The following is a 22,354-nucleotide window of genomic DNA, read 5'->3' on the forward strand; positions in this document are numbered from 1 at the left end:
AGTGTGTCTATGCTCGATGGTTGACCTTTTCCAAGTGTAATGGCTCTTTCTCTCTTTGGTCTTGAGATTTCTGTGCGCGTGTTGGCCATGCACTTGCACTAGTTTAGCTGAGGACCGTGTGTGACCAACCAATCAATATAAGCTAATCCATTAGAGAGCCGATATGTCCCAATAACATCACCGTAACGTCCCATATTGTTCCTATTACATTCCTTAGCTACAAAAAAGAAGTTCCCTCAGGGAAGACGTTCCCTTATGTATCCAATCTTTTAGTTATTTTTGTAGTTTTCTGTCCTCACTCGTCCAGGGCTTTTGTGTCAGTGTGCGCGTGTGTGTGTGTGTGAGAGAGTCTGTTCCTACGCTTTTGAAAGTAAGTAGCAAGAGGGTTGTGAGGTTATTTACCCCAGTCTATGAATCCTGATGGCCATCATGTATTTATGCATAGGATTGACTCTCAATCAGATGCTGATGTGCAAACAGCACCCTGTTTAATCTGCAATTCTATTCTCTATTACTGCCCGGCCTTCACCTTTCAGTACACACACCACTCTGCATACAGACAGGCCTGGGAAGGGCTGTCAATCTCACACACACTCTCTCTCACACACACACACACACACACACACACACACACACACACACACACACACGCAGTATCACCCACTCACTCACTCCCTATCTCTCTCACACACACACAAATTGACACACACACACACCATCTCCTTCACACACTTGCCCTGGTGTCATTTCTATTTCTCACCAATCCGCCCGCAGAAGCAGTGAGTGTGTCTCAGCTGAGCGCTTTGGTCCTTTTAGAGAATTACTGCATGGTTATCAAAGACATTTACATTAACCCTGGTCACCGTCTCTGACCTCTCCTCTCCTCTATCTCCCTCTCTTCTTCTCCCCCCTCTTTTTCCCTTTCTCTCTCCCTCTCTTCCCTTTCTCTCTCTCTCTTTCTCTCTCTTCTCTCTCTCTTTCATGCTCCCTCTCTCTAATAACATTTTGACATTAAAGGATCTCTCACAAATGCATTTTAAACCACCCCACCCTGCCACACACCCTCCGTCCGCTGTCCATGTGTATGGGGGGGTTGGCTAAGGCTGATAACTTTTCATTCATAATTAGCATTGGGCGAATGAGGCTGCGTTGGGGGGAAATTGAACTGTCAGCAGCAGGGCGCGGGCCGTTTGACCCCATCACACCCGGAGGGGGCCCATCATAATTTGTTCATTTGGTGCCCATCAGGCGGGCCCCTCCTCCCCCGTCTCCCCACTCTGACCTCCCCCGGTGTGGGCGCGCTGGGTTAAGGTCTAATTATGAGTCAGCAGTGGGCTGGGAAAGGCAGGAATATCGCAGCCCTGCCCTCCACACACCCCTACCTGCCACTCACACACACACACACACACACACACACACACACACACACACACACACACACACTGGCTGGGTATAAATAGGTTTAAATGCCCTGTAGGAAATAGTGCAATATGCAATCGGTTGGTTTTGATGGGATGGGATGTGGCTGGGTGAGTGTGTGTGAGGGGGTTGTCTGTCTGTGTCTGTCTGTCTGTCTCTGAATCAAGTCCCTGATGCAAAGGCTTCAATTAAACTGATGCCACCATAGTAAGATTTACTGACTGAGTCTTGGTGTACCATAACTATCCATGTTTCTTTGAAAGTAACCAGATGAATCACTTAAAACAAAATCATATATAGTGATGAATGGTCCCAGATGAGCTAACCTCCGTCGATGTGCTTTGGGCTAACTAACTCCTGTTGGTTTAATATGGTTGTAGGTGACAGCAGTGACATCGAGCTGACTCCTTCTAGTCAAGGTCTTCTGATAGACTGACTCAATTAATTGTCATCTCCTGACTGACTGAAGGGAACAATTACAATCAGATGCGTCTCTTACACCCGTTTCTCTTTCTGTCTGTCTCTCATACAATTTCACAACATAATGAAATCCTCTTTCGGAAGTAACAAGCAGCCAATGTCACAAAAGCAGAAATGGATTTTCAATACATCCCCATACATCTCCTAACACGCACTCTTTCTCTTAAATTGGACATCTTATGCGTCCACATGCTCGCCAGACGCCCTGTTACGGTTAGCCCCTTTTGAATATGTCAGCGGGATTTTCAGGTCATTTTCCAAAGAGGATGCTGGGAGGGAGTGAGCGTGTCGTCCCGTTGTGTGTGTGTGTGTGTGTGTGTGTGTCCAGGCTCTGAAGGTGACTGACGTGTTTGTCATCCATCATAGTAGCTTCCTTTAAGTTGAGACATAATAGAGCCTCTCAATCAACTTCCTCTCCCATTGTCAGCTTCCCCGAAGTCTAGAAGAGACAAGACAAAAAGAGACATACCCTGTGTGTGTTTGTGTGTGTGTGTGTGTGCATGTGTGCGTGCCACAGTGGAGTCAAGGTTACATCCCTAGTCTGCTGTTATTTACACTTTGGGTCTGGAGGATTCCTCCTGCCTCACAGGCCAACAGTGGCGGAAGACATGGGGAGGTTGTGTGTGTGTTAAGCCGTCACTGTCCACTGTGTCAAATTGGTGATGATAAGCGGTTTGAAGCCCTGTCCTATCCTGTCCTCCTTTCCTCCCTGCAGCCCTCCCTCCTCTCAGGGGTGTTAGACAGGACCTTGAGTGCAGAGTGAGGCAGGATGTGCTTGTCAGGAAGGTAAATCTGCATTGTGACGGGGTGGCAGACATTATGGCCAGCTTTATCGACAACGACTGCTCTGACACGGACAAACGTGGCCCGATAAATGTCCCTCGTTGGCGTGAAGGGCGAGTGTGAGGGTGCCGCGCTACGACAGCACGCCGGCAAATGTTTGTATGACCCCCTTCCTGTCTGTGTGTCCAGGATGTCTGGGGGTACGCGTCACAAAACGTCACGTCTAGGCTGACCATAGGAGGTTTGAGATCACCTCCTCTTCTCTGTGTCGTTGTATGAAGATAACCTCCTCTTCTTCTGTATAAAGAAAAACCTTTGACTGTGATTAGCCAGCCAGTTCCTGTTTACTAACTAAACAGTGTCATTGAACGCTGAATCAGTTAGGGGCCCAGGGCAGTAACACACAAGAGATGGCACTTTGACTTCCATCTCCTCAGCCCCCTGTTGTATTTCAAACTGATTCTCCACACTCACACACCATGACAGTCCTGAGAATGCCTCACACACATCTCTTCTTCTCTCCCCCACTCCCTTCTCCTATTGTCTGATCTGGAACAGACTGGCAATCCGTCCACCCACCTCCATCTCCTGTCAAACAACGCGTTTCTGACACCTCTCAAAACCCTGTGTGTGTGTTCCCATTTCAGAAATGAGGAGTTATATTCGCCCCCTCATTTCACTCTCACCGTTTCACACATTTGTTTGCTTGGACCCGTTTTATCTTGCTTGTTGTCGTTGAGTTTTTTGACATTGCGTTGTGAGATTTCGCACACCTCTTTCTATTGTTCCCCCCTCTATCCCTTCCCCTCACTCTGTCCATCTCGCCGCTTGTCGAGGTTAACACATAGCACCAGCAGCCGCAGGTGTAACGGAGGGATTCATGAAGTGTTAACTACTCGTTTTAGCGTTCTCACACTTTACTCTCATTAACACGTTGATATCCATGTGTCTGTCTGACAGAGGCAGGGAGGTGCGTGTTAAGCTGGTAGAGTTATGGGCATTATATAGCCAAGTTAGTAAATAGGCAATATGTAGCCATGATAGTCCTGAAATTTCAATAGAAAAGGAGAGCCGCTCTAGGAGCTCAGATGCAATAATTTTATAACCAACGTTTCGACACCCAAGCTGTCTTCATCAGAGTATAAAGATGGCTTGGCTGTCGAAACGTTGGTTATTAAATGATTGCATCTGAGCTCCTAGAGTGTGTGGCTCTCCTTTTCTTTTCCAAGTGTTCTACTCCGCTAGCCAGCACCTCGCCTAAACAGATGTGCGTTTCTTTCGCCTCCAGTGCTGATATTTAGACAGTTCTGTCTATACTGCATGGCTGGGCTGAGTGTCAACAGGGCAGCCTTTTACTGTTAATGAGGATTGAGCCAATAAGCAGGGTCACATTTTTATGAGTTTATTCTCCTATTCACACATGAATAAGCATCAGTTGTCAGAGCACCTTACCGATCACTGCACCTGTACACAGCCCATCTGAAATTAGCCCGCCCAACTACCTCATCCCTATATTGTTATTTATTTTGCTCATTTGTACCCCAGTATCTCTATTTGCACATCATCTCTTGCACATCTATCATTCCAGTGTTAATACTAATTGTAATTATTTTGCACTATAGCCTATTTTATTGCCTTACCTCCATAACTTGCTAAATTTGCACACACTGTATATTATATGTATTTCTGTTGTATTTTTGACTTTGTTTTGTTTTACCCCATATGTAACTCTGTGTTGTTGTTTTTATCGCACTGCTTTGCTTTATCTTGGCCAGGTCGCAGTTGTAAATGAGAACTTGTTCTCAACTGGTTTACCTGGTTAAATAAAGGTTAAATATTTTTATTTTTTTTAAATAAATGAATGTGACATGAATGGTTACACATCAATGTTACAAAATGCTACTTTTCAATCCTCATTAAAAGTAGCATTTTGATTTTGTAACCGTTTTTGATGGGGATATTGCAATGGTGGGTCGTTTTGTGCCTATGCAAAGTGTTACGAAACCACCTAGCCAACTTAGGTTTATTTGTTTTTGCATGTAGCCTAATTGTTGTTGCATCAGTCTTTGTCTGTAAAGTAGATGCCTTGTACCAGTATACATAGGCCTAGATACAAGCAAATGTATAGTGCTACTGTAGGGTTGATCCTCTTCAGTCGAGAGGAGGCCATTGCCACTGTCAAATGGATGAGTGGAGAGAGAGCAGAGTCAAGCCGAATAAGAACAGACCAAAAAAAGAATGAGAAGGACCATGCTAATGTAGGGAGTGGGAAAATAAAGAACAAGAAAACACTCTGCTTAAACCCAAGAACGTGTCAGTACGTTTCTCCTCCTGGCATGGTGTTTTGTCCTGCCTTTCTGTGCTATGGTAATTACATTTTCTGCTGGTGAAAAGGTAAAAGCTCTGTTAATAGAGAGCTGAATGGCAGGCCCAGAGCAGGCCTCTAGTGTTGCCATTCATTAAGCCTGAGCAGTCCTTCAGCCTGCCATCAGACCCACTCACTACTAGTCTGACTGGTTGGGGACGTAGGACGAATAATACAAATAATAATACATTGGGTTTATATGGGGCTTTTCTAGAACATTGAAATGGGCCCTTTTCAAGGGAGAATGGTTGTGTTTTAATGAACAGAGCTAGGCTTAAGTTGTCAACAAACCCTCAGTTGTTCTGCAGTCGAAACAAAGTAGAATAGCCTAACCACTGATTGTAGATGGTAAATAAATATTGAATGAGGTATGCTGGGCCTACGCTATCAAAGCTATCAACCAACAAATGAAAAGAGTAACTAAGTATTTGTACGTGTGGGTCATGTGGGTTTGCTTACCTTACAAAGACCATGTCGGTCAAAACGTTATCAACCAACCTTCAGCTTTTTTAGATCATACCTTTCATACTTTCGCCTGTCCTCTCTATCTGTGGTCCAGGTGAGCGGTTACACGATTTTGTCCCAAAGAAGTGCCTCTGTCTCGCTCTCTCTGTCTGTTTCTGTATACTCACCCCTGTCCTCTTTCCTGTGTCACCCTCCTCCAGGTGAGCGGTCCGGCGTTTGTCCCAGAGAAGAGCCATGACCTGCTGCATCGTATGACAGGTAAAGGTCTGTCAGCCCAGTACCAGTTCCCCAGACAGCCTTGTCTCTACCAGCCAACCATGGTCTCAGTCCAGATCAGCCTGACCAACACCTCAGACCACCCTCTGGAACAGATCCACATCGGAGACAGGAGCCCCACAGGACTCAACATATACTGCTTCAATACTATAGGTGAGTTAGATAATACACTGCTTCAATACTATAGGTGAGTTAGATAATACACTGCTTCAATACTATAGGTGAGTTAGATAATACACTGCTTCAATACTATAGGTGAGTTAGATAATACACTGCTTCAATACTATAGGTGAGTTAGATAATACACTGCTTCAATACTATAGGTGAGTTAGATAACATAATACACTGCTTCAATACTATAGAGTGCATTCGAAAAGAATTCAGACCCCTTGACTTTTTACACATTTTGTTACGTTACAGCCTTATTCTAAAATGGATTAAATTATATTTTTTCCCTCATCAATCTACACACAATATCCCATAATGACAAAGCAAAAATTTAGCTAATTTATTAAATAAGAAAAACTGAAATATCGCATTTACATAAGTATTCAGACCCTTTACTTAGTACTTTGTTGACGCACCTTTGGCAGGAATTACAGCCTTGAGTCTTCTTTGGTATGACGCTACAAGTTTGGTACACCTGTATTTGGGGAGTTTCTCCCATTCTTCTCTGCAGATCCTCTCAATCTCTGTCAGGTTGGATGGGGAGCGTCGCTGCACAGCTATTTTCAGGTCTCTCCAGAGATGTTCGATCGGGTTCAAGTCCGGGCTCTGGCTGGGCCACTCAAGGACATTCAGAGACTTGTCCCGAAGCTACTCCTGTGTTGTCTTGGCTGTGTGCTTAGGGTCGTTGTCCTGTTGGAAGGTGAATCTTCACCCCAGTTTGAGGTCTTGAGCTCTCTGGAGCAGGTTTTCATCGATCTCTCTGTACTTTGCTCCATTCATCTTTCCCTCAATCCTGACGAGTCTCCCAGTCCCTGCCGCTGAAAAACATCCCCACAGCATGACGCTTCCACCACCATGCTTCACCGTAGGGATGGTGCCAGGTTTCCTCCAGACGTGACGCTTGGCATTCAGGCCAAAGAGTTCAATCTGGGTTTCATCAGACCAGAGAATCTTGTTTCTCATGGTCTTTGAGAGTCTTTAGGTGCCTTTTGGCAAACCAAGCGGGCTTTCATGTGTCTTTTTACTGAGGAGTGGCTTCCGTCTGGTCACTCTACCATAAAGGCCTGATTGGTGGAGTGCTGCAGAGATGGTTGTCCTTCTGGAAGGTTCTCCCATCTCTAGAGCTCTGTCAGAGTGACCATCGGGTTCTTGGTCACCTCCCTGACCAAGGCCCTTCTCCCCTGATTGCTCTGTTTGGCCGGGCGGCCAGCTCTAGGAAGAGTCTTGGTGGTTCCAAACTTCTTCCATTTAAGAATGATGGAGGCCACTGTGTTCTTGGGGACCTTCAATGCTGCAGAAATGTTTGGGTAATTCACTGCTTCAATACTATAGGTGGGTTAGATACACTGCATGACCAAAGGTATGTGGACACCTGCTCGTCGAACATCTCATTCCAAAATCATGGGCATTAATATGGAGTTGGTCCCCCCTTTTGCTGCTATAACAGCCTCCACTCCTCTGGGAAGGTTTTCCACTAGATGTTGGAACATTGCTGCGGGGACTTGTTTCCATTCAGCCACAAGAGCATTAGTGAGGTCGGGCACTGATGTTGGGCCATTAGGCCTGGCTCACAGTCGGCATTCCAATTCATCCCAAAGGTGTTAGATGGTGTTGAGGTCAGAGCTCTGTGCATGTCAGTCAAGTTCTTCCACACCGATCTCGACAAACCATTTCTGTATTGACCTCTCTTTGTGCATGGGGACATTGTCATGCCGAAACAGGAAAGGGCCTTCCCTAAACTATTGCCACAAAGTTGGAAGCACAGAATTGTCTAGAATGTCATTGTATGCTGTAGCATTAAGATTTCCCTTCACTGGAACTATGGGGCCTAACCCAAACCGTGAAAAACAGCCCCAGACCATTATTCCTCCTCCACCAAACTTTACAGTTGGCACTATGCACTTGGGAAGGTAGGGTTCTCCTGGTATCCGCCAAACCCAGATTTGTCTGTCGGACTGCCAGATGGTGAAGCGTAATTCATCACTCCAGAGAACGCATTTCCACTGCTCCAGAGTCCAATGGCGGCGAGCTTTACATCACACCAGCCGACGCTAGGCATTGTGCGTGGTGATCTTAGGCTGCTCGGCCATGGAAACCCATTTCATGAAGCCCCCGACTAAACAGTTATTGTGCTGACGTTGCTTCCAGAGGCAGTTTGGAACTCGGTAGTGAGTGTTGCAACCGAGGACAGACGATTTTAATGCGCTACGCGCTTCAGCACTCAGCGGTCCCGTTCTGTGAGCTTGTGTGGCCTACCACTTCGCAGCTGAGCCGTTGTTGCTCCTAGACATTTCCACTTCACAATAACAACACTTACAGTTGACTGGGGCAGCTCTAGCAGGGCAGAAATTTGACGAACTGACTTGTTGAAGTGGTTGCATCCTATGACGGTGCCACGTTGAAAGTCACTGAGCTCTTCAGTAAGTCCATTTTACTGCCAATGTTTGTCTATGGAGATTGCATGGCTGTGTGCTCGATTTTATACACCTGTCAGCAACAGGTGTGGCTGAAATAGCCGAATCCACTAATTTGAAGGGGTGTCCACATACTTTTGTGTATATAGTGTGTCTTCATTCATAACACATACACATACATATCCCTCTGAGCCCAGACATGAAAGAAAAGCAAAAGAAGAGAAAAAAAAACAAGATGAAAAGGTGTGCGCTCAAGCGCGTTAAAAGCATCAATTGGCTGTGGATTGATTGGGCATTGAAGGAACTCGGGCAGCCAAACACTGGGTAATTTGGATCGATTGAGCTTAGAGTGTGGGTGTGTGTGAGAGTAGAGTTGGTTTTCATATTGAGCAGGAGAAAGTGAATGCGGACGGAATACCTTACTTTACCCCACAGTGTATTTAACCTCGTAAAGAAATGTTAGACTAGCACGTGGCTATTCCTACAGCAGCATAGCCCACAATGTCTTTCAACATATCGGTCTCTTCTATATGTCAGCATCTACTGTAGTAAAGTCCACTTTTCTCTTAAAACTGAAATGGAGAGGGGGAGGAGGAGGAGAGAAAGAAAGAGTGCGATGAAGTGAGAGAAATGTGAAAAGGGAAGAGAGAGACAGAGAAAGAGGGGTGATTGAGGCATAGAAAGCAGTGGAGAGAAAGAGAGTGTATGATGGCTCTGTTTCCAGTGTCTGTCCTCTGGTGTCCAGGGTCCTTTCTTCTCTCCTCTGTGTGAGACAGAGTTCCGCTCCACAGAGAGACAGAGAAAGACAGGGTTGCTCAGGAGACCGTGGAGGATCCTTCTGTCTGTCGGCCTATCGCTCCCTCTTTCGTCCTCATCCTTCTTACTTTCACTCTCACCTCGATCTCACAGATCTCTCTCTGCTTCATGTCTTTCTCTCTTCTCTCTCATCCCCCAATGTCTTTTCCTCCTTTATACATATACATCTCCCCCCTCTTTTACTATTTCTCTCTCTCTCCTTCTTCTCTTTAGACCCTGACATTCTCTTTGACAACCCTGTTGTTTTGGAAAATGTTTCTGTCTTTCGTCTCGTTGTGGAGGATGAGATTGAAAGATGGATTTCTCACACGCGTTGGCCTTGCTTTGTGAAGTAGAAAACACAAGTGGTGTCTGTATGCCTGTCTGTTCCACTCTAATGACCTCCCCATGCCCCTCTTCTTCCTCTGCCCGTGTCACTCACTCCTCTCTTTTCATTCTTCTCTCTGTTCTCAGAGTGTCTGCAGCCAGAGGCCTCGGTGACTGTGTCTTTGGGCATCGACTTCAACGACTCAACACAAGCAGCCAACTTCCAGCTGTGGTAAGATACTCTGACGTCTAGTCTAGCTCTCCTCTCCTCTCCTCTCCTCTGCTCGCTGATCAGAAAACCTGTTTGGGAGAGAGCTAATTAATCTTTCCCAAAATGCAATCACCCAGTGTGTTTTGCATGACAATCAGAATAGAGATGGAGAAAACGTCAAACACACACATTACACACGCAGCTGTACACACACACACACACCACTCATTTCAAAGAGGGGCTTGTTGATCTGTTGTCCTGTTTAACCATCAGTACGAAGGAGGACCAGTTCAGTGTGTCCATCCAGCCTGCCGTAGGAGAACTCTTCCTACCCATCACGATGACCGAACAGGACTTCCGCAAGGAGCAAGGTAAGTTATTATACACCGTTAACTACAAAGAAAATCATAATCATTATCTTGCACAATCAGACAAAACATTAGCTACATTATCATCACCATGACCGATCACTGGTGTTTAGCATTAGTCACTGTGAAAGACGTGCTGTAGTCAAAGCAGTAACAAATGCAGTTTGTAGGTAATGACTTCATAAGTGGGGCCAATAATTACTGGCCTGCTTTCTATGGAGGCTTTCTATGAATTTAATAATAAAGAAACATTCAACTTTGATTCGCCTCCCTGAGTGATTGAATATATTTTACACACACACACACACAGAGAGAGCGAGAGACACACACACACACACACACACACCTCCCACTCCTGTGTATATAAGAGGCATTGAGAGAATTCAGTATGTAGGCTACCACTCTTCTCTAAGTGCCTGCTAAATGCCTTCCTCGTCTTGTTAATTCATTAATGAACCTTCATTCACTATAGTCCTATTCTGAGCTCTCCTCCTCATAGCAATCCGAGAGAAGAGGATAGGAGACCGAACGGCTAGATTTAACCCGCCCCTCTCTTTTAAAGATGATTTAAACCAAACCACTTTACTTCTCTTCAGGTGGTTTTTAGAAACATGTTTGTTGTTACTTTGACCTGAATGGAGTATTTTCCCCTTGGCTAACTTGTGCCCCCTCCACCCCACCCCACTCACTCTAAACTCCCTCCCTCCCCCAGTCCTCATTAAATGCTCTTTCTGGAGTGTTGGGAGCTATTGTGTTGTCCAAAAACGCACTTTCTTTCTTCGTCTTATTCACAGTCAAGCTCTCAAGCACTATGTTCATTTCCTGTCGTTTGTCAGAATCAGAAGACTGGCTGTGTGTCACTGTTTGTGGAGTACAGTGAACAGTTAGTTTGTGAGGATTCTTCTCCAGCGCACCTGCAACGCAACCTCTAGATGTGATGTGAGTGCATAATTTCACTTGTTTCTGTTTCTCACCCAATCAGGTAAACTGCTGGGCATGAACGAGAGCTCGGCAACCATCACCATGGCAGCAGAGAACACGACCAGCCAACCAATCAGCAGACAGGTGGCAACCGTGGCCAACCTGGGAGTGGTTCCATCCGGTCAAGACAACCTCCACAGGTGAGATGTGTGTCTGTGCGTGTGTCTGCATGTGAAGGCTTGCTGTGTAATTGGTGTACACAGGGTGTGCTAATGAGCTTCCTCCTCCGTCACGCACACCCACACACCTGACGGATAATTACCCCTCTCTCGCTCGCTCTCTCTCGCTCTCTGTTTCCTTATCTCTTTCACTTCCTCTCTGTCCCTCTTTCACTTTCTCTACCTCCCTGTCTGTCTCTATCTCACTGTCTGAATGTCCATCTGTCTCTCCCTCCTTCCCTTTGTCTCCCCCCTCTTTCTGTTTGAGAGAGAGGATGAGTAACAGGGCGGGAAATAGGGAGAGGAAGGAAAAGAAAGAGAAGCGGATGGAAAAACAGAGGAGGGTGGAAAAGGTGAGAGGGAGAAAGAGAGGAGAGCGTGAGGGAGATAAGAGGAGACACCAGCACAAGGTTACAGGGAGCTGGGAGGAGAGGAGAATCAGTGGAAATCAATGTTAGCCGGTGGGAGAGGCCTGCCTCCAATAACCCCATACTTCATTTAGAATAACCAATAGAACAAATGACTCTGGACTATCAATCTCTCTCTCCTGGCTGGCTGACGGCTGGTGAGGAAGCTGCGCTCTCCTTACCGTCCCTTAATGATGACATGCTCTCCTATGGTCTCACAATGATGACATGAAAAGGGGCCTTTATCCACAAAGCGTCTCAGAAAAGTTCCTAGGAATCCTGTTAACCTGTTTGAAGACAAAATAATGTTAAGACACTGCTCAGACAAACTCTGAGCCAGGAGTAAAATCAAGTCATAAAAGTTTATCTCAGCTGGGAATCACAACAGTTTGAGGTATCGCAAAGGAAAGCTAGTGAAGTCGGAAGTTTAAATTAAAAAAATTAATTGGTCATTTAGCAGACGCTCTTATCCAGAGCGACTTACAGGAGCAATTAGGGTTAAGTGCCTTGCTCAAGGGCACATCGACAGATTTTTCACCTAGTCGGCTCGGGGATTAGAACCAGCGACCTTTCGGTTACTGGTACAACGATCTTAACCACTAAGCTACCTGTAAGCTACCACTAAGCTACCTGCCGCCCATACACTTAGGTTGGAGTCATTAAAACTTGTTTTTCAACCACTCCACAAATTTCTTGTTAATAATAATAATAATAATATGCCATTTAGCAGACGCTTTTATCCAAAGCGACTTACAGTCATGCGTGCATACATTTTGTGTTAACAAACTATAGTTTTGGCAAGTCGGTTAGGACATCTACTTTGTGCATGACACAAGTCATTTCTCCAAAAATTGTTTTCAGACAGATTATTTCACTTATAATTCACTGTATCACAATTCCAGTGGGTCAGAAGTTTACATACACTATGTTGACTGTGCCTTTAAACAGCTTGGAAATTCCAGAAAACGATGTCATGGCTTTAGAAGCTTCTGATAGGCTAATTGACATCATTTGAGTCAATTGGAGGTGTACCTGTGGATGTATTTCAAGGCCTACCTTCAAACTCAGTGCCTCTTTGCTTGACATCATGGGAAAATCAAAAGAAATCAGCCAAGACCTCAGAAAAAAAAATTGTAGACCTCCACAAGTCTGGTTCATCCTTGGGAGCAATTTCCAAACGCCTGAAGGTACCACGTTCATCTGTACAAACAATAGTACGCAAGTATAAACACCATGGGACCACGCAGCCGTCATACCGCTCAGGAAGGAGATGCGTTCTGTCTCCAAGAAATGAACGTACTTTGGTGCGAAAAGTGCAAATTAATCCCAGAACAACAGCAAATGACCATGTGATGATTCTGGAGGAAACGGGTACAAAAGTATCTATATCCACAGTAAAACGAGTCCTATATCGACATAACCTGAAAGGCCTCTCAGCAAGGAAGAAGCCACTGCTCCAAAACCGCCATAAAAAAAGCCAGACTACGGTTTGCAACTGCACATGGGTACAAAGATCGTACCTTTTGGAGAAATGTCCTCTGGTCTGATGAAACAAAAATAGAACTGTTTGGCCATAATGACCATCGTTATGTTTGGAGGAAAAAGGGGGTTGCTTGCAAGCCGAAGAACACCATCCCAATCGTGAAGCATGGGGGTGACAGCATCATGCTGTGGGGGTGCTTTGCTGCAGGAGGGACTGGTGAACTTCACAAAATAGATGACATCATGAGGAAAGAAAATTATGTGGATATATTGAAGCAACATCTCAAGACATCCGTCAGGAAGTCAAAGCTTGGTCGCAAATGGGTCTTCCAAATGGACAATGACCCCAAGCATACTTCCAAAGTTGTGGCAAAATGGCTTAAGGACAACAAAGTAAAGGTATCGGAGTGGCCATCACAAAGCCCTGACATCAAACCTGTAGAAAATGTGTGGGCAGAACTGAAAAGGCGTGTGCGAGCAAGGAGGCCTACAAACCTGACTCAGTTACACCAGCTCTGTCAGGTGGAATGGGCCAAAATTCACCCAACTTATTGTGGGAAGCTTGTGGAAGGCTACCCGAAACGTTTGACCCAAGTTAAACAATGTAAAGGCAATGCTACCAAATACTAATTGAGTGTATGTAAACTTGTGATGAAAGAAATAAAAGCTGAAATAAATCATTCTCTCTGCTATTATTCTGACATTTCACATTCTTAAAATAAAGTGGTGATCCTAACTGACCTAAAACAGGGAATGTTTACTAGGATTAAATGTCAGGAATTGTGGAAAAACTGAGTTTAAATGTATTTGGCTAAGGTTTATGTAAACTTCTGACTTCAACTGTATATACTTACATTCTATTTCTATCAGAGAGGAAGAAGCAATGGTGATGATGCTAATTGACATTGTTGCAGATGAATGGGAATAACCAATCGCGATGAGGCATCGCCAGCTTGAATGTGACTGTACATCAAATGTTGCAATTATAAAACGTTTGATATAATTTTCGCCTGACACGACCACTTTGCCTACTCTTAATTCCTGCCTAATACACTACCGGTCAAAGGTTTTAGAACACCTACTTTTCTACATTGTAGAATAATAGTGAAGACATCAAAACTATGAAATAATGCATATGGAGTCATGTAGTAACCACAAAAGTGTTAAACAAATCAAAACTTATTTTATATTTGAGATTCTTCAAATAGCCACCATTTGCCTTGATGACAGCTTTGCACACTCATCCCAAACCATCTCAACTTGGTTGAGGTCGGGGGATTGTGGAGGCCAGGTAATCTGATGCAGCACTCCATCACTGTCCTTCTTGGTAAAATATCCCTTACACAGCCTGGAGGTGTTGAAAAACAAATGATAGTCCCACTAAGCCCAAACCAGATGGAATGGCATATCGCTGTGGTAGCCATGCTGGTTAAGTGTGCCTTGAATTCTAAATAAATCACTGACAGTGTCACCAGCAAAGCACCCCCACACCATAACACCACCTCCTCCGTGCTTTAAGGTGGGAAATACACATGCGGAGATCATCCGTTCACCCACACCACGTCTCACAAAGACACGGCGGTTGAAACCAAAAATCTCAAATGTGGAATCCAGACCAAAGGACACATTTCCACCGGTCTAATGTCCATTGCTTGTATTTCTTGGCCCAAGCAAGTCTCTTCTTATTATTGGTGTCCTTTATTAGTTGTTTCTTTGCGGCAAATCGACCTTGAAGGCCTGATTCACACAGTCTCTGCTGAACAGTTGATGTTGATGTCTATTACTTGAAAATCTTACAAAAAATGTATGCACGCATGACTGTAAGTCGCTTTGGATAAAAGCGTCTGCTAAATGGCATATTATTATTATTATTATTATTATTATTATTATTAACTCTGTGAAGCATTTATTTGGGCTGCAATTTCTGAGGCTTGTAACTCTAATGATCTTATCCACTGCAGCAGAGGTAACTCTGGGTCTTCCTTTCCTGTGGCGGTCCTCATGAGAGCCCAGTTTCATCATAACGCTTAATGGTTTTTGTTTCTGCACTTGAAGAAACTTTCAAAGTTCTTGAAATGTTCTGTATTGACTGACCTTCATGTCTTAAAGTAAAGATGGACTGTCGTTTCTCTCTGCTTATTTGAGCTGTTCTTGCCATAATATGGACTTGGTCTTTTACCAAATAGGGCTATCTTCTGTATACCCCCCTACCTTGTCACAACACAACTGATTGGCTTAAACATTGTGAAATAAATTCCACAAATTAACTTTTAAGAAGACACACCTGTTAATTGAAATGGATTCCAGGTGACTACCTCATGAAGCTGGTTGAGAGAATGCCAAGAGTGTGCAAAGCTGTCATCAAGGCAAAGGGTGGAATAATCTCAAATATAAAATATATTTTGATTTGTTTAACACTTTTTTTGGTTACTACATGATTCCATATGTGTTATTTCATAGTTTTGATGTCTTCACTATTATTCTACAATGTAGAAAATAGTAAAAAATAAAGACAAACCCTTGAATGAGAAGGTGTTCTAGAACTATTGACCGGTAGTGTATGTTGGCATGCATAACCTTTTTTTAACCAATTTTGATATTTTGAATAATGTGATAGACATATTGTACTGAATCATACAGTATAATGGTTGTTAAAAGCACGATTTAAAAAGTTTTCTACCTTGTGTGACCATTTTCCCAAAATGCTTTTCTGCTTTCTTGAACAGACTGGTACGTTTGCTCCGTTTGGTGGGTGTGGTTTGAAGCAATGAGTGACGTATTTAAAGGGCAGCGGTGCACAACCCAACCGCTCCTCCAGAATTTTGAACATGTCCGTAGTCTCACCACACTCCAGCCCGGTAGGTTGCTTTTTCACCAGTTAGGACAGGTCATGAGGTCTCCTAAATACCTGTCGGCTAGGTGAGACTCGTATGGCTAAAGAGGCTTGCGTAGATTTTATTTTTTCCCATTAGAGTAGGAGTAAAATGATTTTTCTTAGCACTTACGACCAATTTTCTACTCTGAGATGATTTATGGACACGACCCCTGGCCTAGCGGTAGGCTTGGGCGGTATACTGTATATACAGTGCATTCGGAAAGTATTCAGACCCCTTGACTTTTTCCACATTTTGTTACATTACAGCCTTATTCTAAAATGTAATAAATATTTTTTTCCCTCATCAATCTACACACAGTATACCATAATGACGAAGCTAAAATAGGTTTATATAAATTTTTACAGATTTATTACAAATAAAAAACAGAAATACCTTATTTACATAAGTATCCAGACCCTTTGCTATGAGACTCAAAATTGATTATCCTTGAGATGTTTCTGCAACTTGGAGTCCCTGCAACTTGATTGGAGTCCACCTGTGGTAAATTCAATTGAATGGACATGATTTGGAAAGGCACACACCTGTCTATACAGTGAGGGGAAAAAATTATTTGATCCCCTGCTGATTTTGTAAGTTTGCCCACTGACAAAGACATGATCAGTCTATAATTTTAATGGTAGGTTTATTTGAACAGTGAGAGACAGAATAACAACAAAATAATCCAGAAAAACGCATGTGAAAAATGTTATAAATTGATTTGCATTTTAATGAGGGAAATAAGTATTTGACCCCTCTGCAAAACATGACTTAGTACTTGGTGGCAAAACCCTTGTTGGCAATCACAGAGGTCAGACGTTTCTTGTAGTTGGCCACCAGGTTTGCACACATCTCAGGAGGGATTTTGTCCCACTTCTCCCGTCCATCGTCCCTTTGATGCAGTGAAGTTGTCCTGTCCCCTTAGCAGAAAAACACCCCCATAGCATAATGTTTCCACCTCCATGTTTGACGGTGGGAATAGTGTTCTTGGTCATAGGCAGCATTCCTCCTCCTCCAAACACGGTGAGTTGAGTTGATGCCAAAGAGCTCGATTTTGGTCTCATCTGACCACAACACTTTCACCCAGTTCTCCTCTGAATCATTCCGATGTTCATTGGCAAACTTCAGACGGGCCTGTATATGTACTTTCTTGAGCAGGGGGACCTTGCGGGCGCTGCATGATTTCAGTCCTTCACGGCGTAGTGTGTTACCAATTGTTTTCTTGGTGACTATGGTTCCAGCTGCCTTGAGATCATTGACAAGATCCTCCCGTGTAGTTCTGGGCTGATTCCTCACCGTTCTCATGATCATTGCAACTCCACGAGGTGAGATCTTGCATGGAGCCCCAGGCTGAGGGAGATTGACAGTTATTTTGTGTTTCTTCCATTTGCGAATAATCGCACCAACTGTTGTCACCTTCTCACCAAGCTGCTTGGCGATGGTCTTGTAGCCCATTCCAGCCTTGTGTAGGTCTACAATCTTGTCCCTGACATCCTTGGAGAGCTCTTGGGTCTTGGCCATGGTGGAGCGTTTGGAATCTGATTGATTGATTGCTTCTGTGTACAGGTGTCTTTTATACAGGTAACAAGCTTGTTACCTGTATAAAAGACACCTGGGAGCCTGAAATCTTTCTGATTGAGAGGGGGTCAAATACTTATTTCCCTCATTAAAATGCAAATCAATTTATAACATTTTTGACATGCATTTTTTTGGATTTTTTTGTTGTTATTCTGTCTCTCACTGTTCAAATAAACCTACCATAAAAATTATAGACTGATCATTTCTTAGTCAGTGGGCAAACGTACAAAATCAGCAGGGGATCAAATACTTTTTTCCCTCACTGTATAACGTCCCACAGTTGACAGTGCATGTCAGAGAAAAAACCAAGCCATGAGGTCAAAGAAATTGTCCGTAGAGCTCCAAGACAGGATTGTGTCGAGGCACAGATCTGGGGAAGGGTACCAAAACATTTCTGCAGCATTGAAGGTCCCCAAGAAAATAGTGGCCTTTATCATTCTTAAATGGAAGAAGTTTGGAACCACCAAGACTCTTCCTAGAGCTAGTCACCGGCCAAACTGAGCAATCGGGGGAGAAGGGCCTTGGTCAGGGAGGTGACCAAGAACCCTATGGTCACGCTGACAGAGCTCCAGAGATCCTCTGTGGAGATGGGAGAACCTTCCAGAAGGACAACCATCTCTGCAGCACTCCACCAATCAGGCCTTTATGGTAGAGTGGCCAGACGGAAGCCAGTCCTCAGTAAAAGGCATATGACAGCCCGCTTGGAGTTTGCCAAAAAGCACCTAAAGGTCTCTCAGACCATGAGAAACAAGATTCTCTGGTCTGATGAAACCAAGATTGAACTCTTTGGCATGAATGCCAAGCGTCACGTCTGGAGGAAACCTGTCACCATCCCTACCGTGAAGCATGGTGGTGGCAGCATCATGCTGTGGGGATGTTTTTCAGCGGCAGGGACTGGGAGACTATTCAGGATCGAGGGAAAGGTGACCGGAGCAAAGTACAGAGAGATCCTTGATAAACCTGCTCCAAGGTTCACCTTCTAACAAGACAACAACCTTAAGCACACAGCCAAGACCATGCAGGAGTGGCTTCGGGACAAGTCTCTGAATGTCCTTGAGTGGCCCAGCCAGAGCCTGTATTTGAACCCGATCGAACATCTCTGGAGAGACCTGAAAGTAGCGACACTCCCCATCCAACCTGACAGAGCTTGAGAGGATCTGCAGAGAAGAATCGGAGATACACCCAAAATACAGGTGTGCCAAGCTGTGTAGCGTCATACCCAAAGAAGACTCGGGGCTGTAATCGCTGCCAAAGGTGCTTCAACAAAGTACTGAGTAAAGGGTCTGAATACTTATGTAAATGTGATATTTCCGTTTTTATAAATGTGCAAAGAATTCCAAATAAAATGGTTTTGCTTTGTCATTATGGGGTATTGTGTGTAAACTGATGAGGGGGAAAAAAAACAATTTAATCTGTTTTAGAATAAAGCTGTAACGTAACAAAGTGGAAAAAGTCAAGGGGTCTGAATACTTTCTGAATGCACTGTACCATATACCGGGGGGGGGGGGGGGGGGACACGGGATTGCTTTTCAATACCATCAAAACAGTCAAAACTATTTCTTTAAAGTTTTTCAATACATTTTAATATTTTTAGCTACTTTTTAAGTTATTACCTGCAGTCAACTTGTGTAATACCTCACAAGATAAACCAGATTGCGTTCTTCATTTCAGCTGTCACATTATTTTAAATTATGTAGCTTACTGTAGTTCCCTAGAACAGTTGAGCCAGCCACGTGTTTGTAAATAGCACAACTGGAGAAAGCGAGCTGGTGAGTCTTTAGCGTTCTATATCTATCGGTGAATCTCTGTTGTGCGGCGCACATTTACATTTTACATTTACATTTTAGTCATTTAGCAGACGCTCTTATCCAGAGCAACTTACAGGAGCAATTAGGGTTAAGTGCCTTGCTCAAGGGCACATCGACAGGTTTTTCACCTAGGGAGATCGGGGATTAGAACCAGCGACCTTTCGGTTACTGGCACAACGCTCTTAACCACTCAGCTACCTGCCGCCCACTTCACACATATTTGCCATCAGATATCTTATAATGGCTTTCTGCCAGAAGTCAAAGAGCTCTGGATGAGTTATCTGTACAGGTGGCATTTTCTCCCTGTGCTTCCTACTAGTGTTTTTTTCTGCTCTGTTCTTCTCTGTGTACAGTCGTGGTCAAAAGTTTTGAGAATGTGAAAATTAGTATTTGTGTCAAAGTCTGCTGCCTCAGTTTTGATTATGGCAATTTGCATATACTCCAGAATATCATGAAGAGTGATCAGATGAATTGCAATTAATTGCAAAGTCCCTCTTTGCCATGAAAATTAACTTATTCCCCCCAAAACATTTCCACTGCATTTCAGCCCTGCCACAAAAGGATTAGGTGCCATCATGTCAGTGATTATCTCGTTAACACAGGTAAGAAGTGTTGACGAGGACAAGGCTGGAGATTTAAAAGGAGGGTGGTGCTTGAAATCATTGTTCTTCCTCTGTTAACCATGGTTACCTGCAAGGAAACACATGCCGTCATCATTGCTTTGCACAAAAAGGGCTTCACAGGCAAGGATATTGCTGCTAGTAAGATTGCACCTAAATCAACCATTTATCGGATCATCAAGAACTTCAAGGAGAGAGGTTCAATTGTTGTGAAGAAGGCGTCAGGGCGCCCAAGGAAGTCCAGCAAACACAGGACCGTCTCCTAAAGTTGATTCAGCTGCGGGATCGGGGCACCACCAGTGCAGAACTTGCTCAGGAATGGCAGCAGGCAGGTGTGAGTGCATCTGCAAGCACAGTGAGGAGAAGACTTTTGGAGGATGGCCTGGTGTCAAGAAGGGCAGCGAGGAAGCCACTTCTCTCCAGGAAAAACATCAGGGACAGACTGATATTCTGCAAAAGGTACAGGGATTGGTCTGCTGAGGACTGGGGTAAAGTCATTTTCTCTGATGAATCCCCTTTCCGATTGTTTGGGGCATCCGGAAAACACCTTGTCCGGCGAAGACAAGGTGAGCGCTACCATCAGTCCTGTGTCATGCCAACTGTAAAGCATCATGAGACCATTCATGTGTGGGGTTGCTTCTCAGCCAAGGGAGTGGGCTCACTCACAATTTTGCCTAAGAACACAGCCATGAATAAAGAATGTTACCAAAACATCCTCCGAGAGCAACTTCTCCCAACCATCCAAGAACAGTTTGGTGACGAACAATGTCTTTCCCAGCATGATGGAGCACCTTGCCATAAGGCAAACGTGATAACTAAGTGGCTCAGTGAACGAAACATCAACATTTTGGGTCCATGGACAGGAAACTCCCCAGACCTAAATCCCATTGAGAACTTGTGTTCGATCGTCAAGAGGCGGGTGGACAAACAAAAACCCACAAATGCTGACAAACTCCAAGCATTGATTATGCAAGAATGGGCTGCCTTCAGTCAGGATGTGGCCCAGAAGTTAATTGACAGCATGCCAGGGCGGATTGCAGAGGTCTTGAAAAAGAAGGGTCAACACTGCAAATATTGACTCTTTGCATAAACCTAAAGCCTTTGACACTTATGGAATGCTTGTAATTATACTTCAGTATACCATAGTAACATCTGACAAAAATATCTCATAACACTGAAGCAGTGAACTTTGTGAAGACCAATACTTGTCATTCTCAAAACTTTTGACCACGACTGTACACATGCTGCTCTTCCTTCAGAAAAGCATGCATCACAACTTTGTTCATTTGCAGAATTTCTCTCGTTCACTTTCGCTTGTAAATGTCCACACTCACCGAAAATGTTATTTGGTAGCTACTAGCTATTCTTGTATAACTTTATGAGCTGGATTTGTTTGTTTTTGCAATTAGTTTAGCTAACAGCGTCTATGTGATTTTGCTATTAGTTTGTGCTAATTTGGTTAGCATTCTGGTAATGGAGGCCGAGTGGGTTTTTCTTGAGTTTTTAGCGCCCCTCATACAGATCCCTATGCTATGACTGTAATACCGTACATCCCAGTATGAGAGAAGGACGGTATGACAATATGAAAATCTGGATACCATCCAAGCCTAACTAGCGCCTCCTGTGTCTGCAGATCTGAAGGGGTCAGGTATATACTAGAAGGTTGGGTGGAGCCATCTACGGTTTCCTTCAGATCTGAAAATACCAAAGTGGTAGTGGTATCTCATAGGTGGGGTTATGTCGATGCTGCACAACTACTAGTACACACACACACACACACACACACACACACACAGACTAATGCTGACACAAACGCACACAGTAGGAATTGTATGAGGGGATACACACACTGAGAGCTCATTGTGGAGGTCACTGCATTAATATTACTGTGATGAAGGTGACCTCCACTAGGACCCCCTCTCCTCACCTCTCCCCAGGGACAGGCCTCTTCGGCCTTGGCACCAGCACATCTGTCCCTGGGGTTCAAGGTTCAGACTTAATGTAGAAATAATTATCTGAAAATGGTGTTATGTGATACCATTTATATTGTGTGGTGACGTAAATGTAAATTAGCTACAAAACTGTTACATTTGATGTTATGGCTATTTGAATAATTTTTGTTTTGTGCTTTACTGCATATCTCAGGTTATCTTTGGTTTGTGCGTGCGCGTGTACGTGCGTGTGTGTACGTGCGTGTGTGTGTGTGCGTGTACGTGTGTGTGTGTTTGTGCGTGCTCCACCACCTCACCTCTCAGCCATGCAGTCCCGTAAATCACCAGCAGGGTGCAGCCCTGTTGTAACAGAGGACACCCTAACCACCACCTCAACACAGCCCAATTGATTGCTGGAAAGGAGGCTGGCAATAAATCAAGCAGA

General features: G+C 44.2%; 1 protein-coding gene across 1 annotated transcript in view; it reads left to right on the forward strand.

Annotated features, from left to right (window-relative positions):
* The window catches only part of LOC311100051 (AP-3 complex subunit beta-1-like), an 84,423-nt gene that overhangs the window by 50,642 nt on the left and 11,427 nt on the right, over positions 1–22,354 (forward strand). The window contains exons 23-26 of the mRNA XM_084140794.1: positions 5,713–5,941; positions 9,640–9,724; positions 9,977–10,074; positions 11,054–11,192. Of these exons, the coding sequence (XP_083996920.1) occupies positions 5,713–5,941; positions 9,640–9,724; positions 9,977–10,074; positions 11,054–11,192 (551 nt within the window). The remainder of the gene's footprint in view (positions 1–5,712; positions 5,942–9,639; positions 9,725–9,976; positions 10,075–11,053; positions 11,193–22,354) is intronic.

Source organism: Coregonus lavaretus (assembly GCF_964263955.1).
Source record: "Coregonus lavaretus genome assembly, chromosome: 24".
Classification (NCBI taxonomy): Eukaryota; Metazoa; Chordata; class Actinopteri; order Salmoniformes; family Salmonidae; genus Coregonus; species Coregonus lavaretus.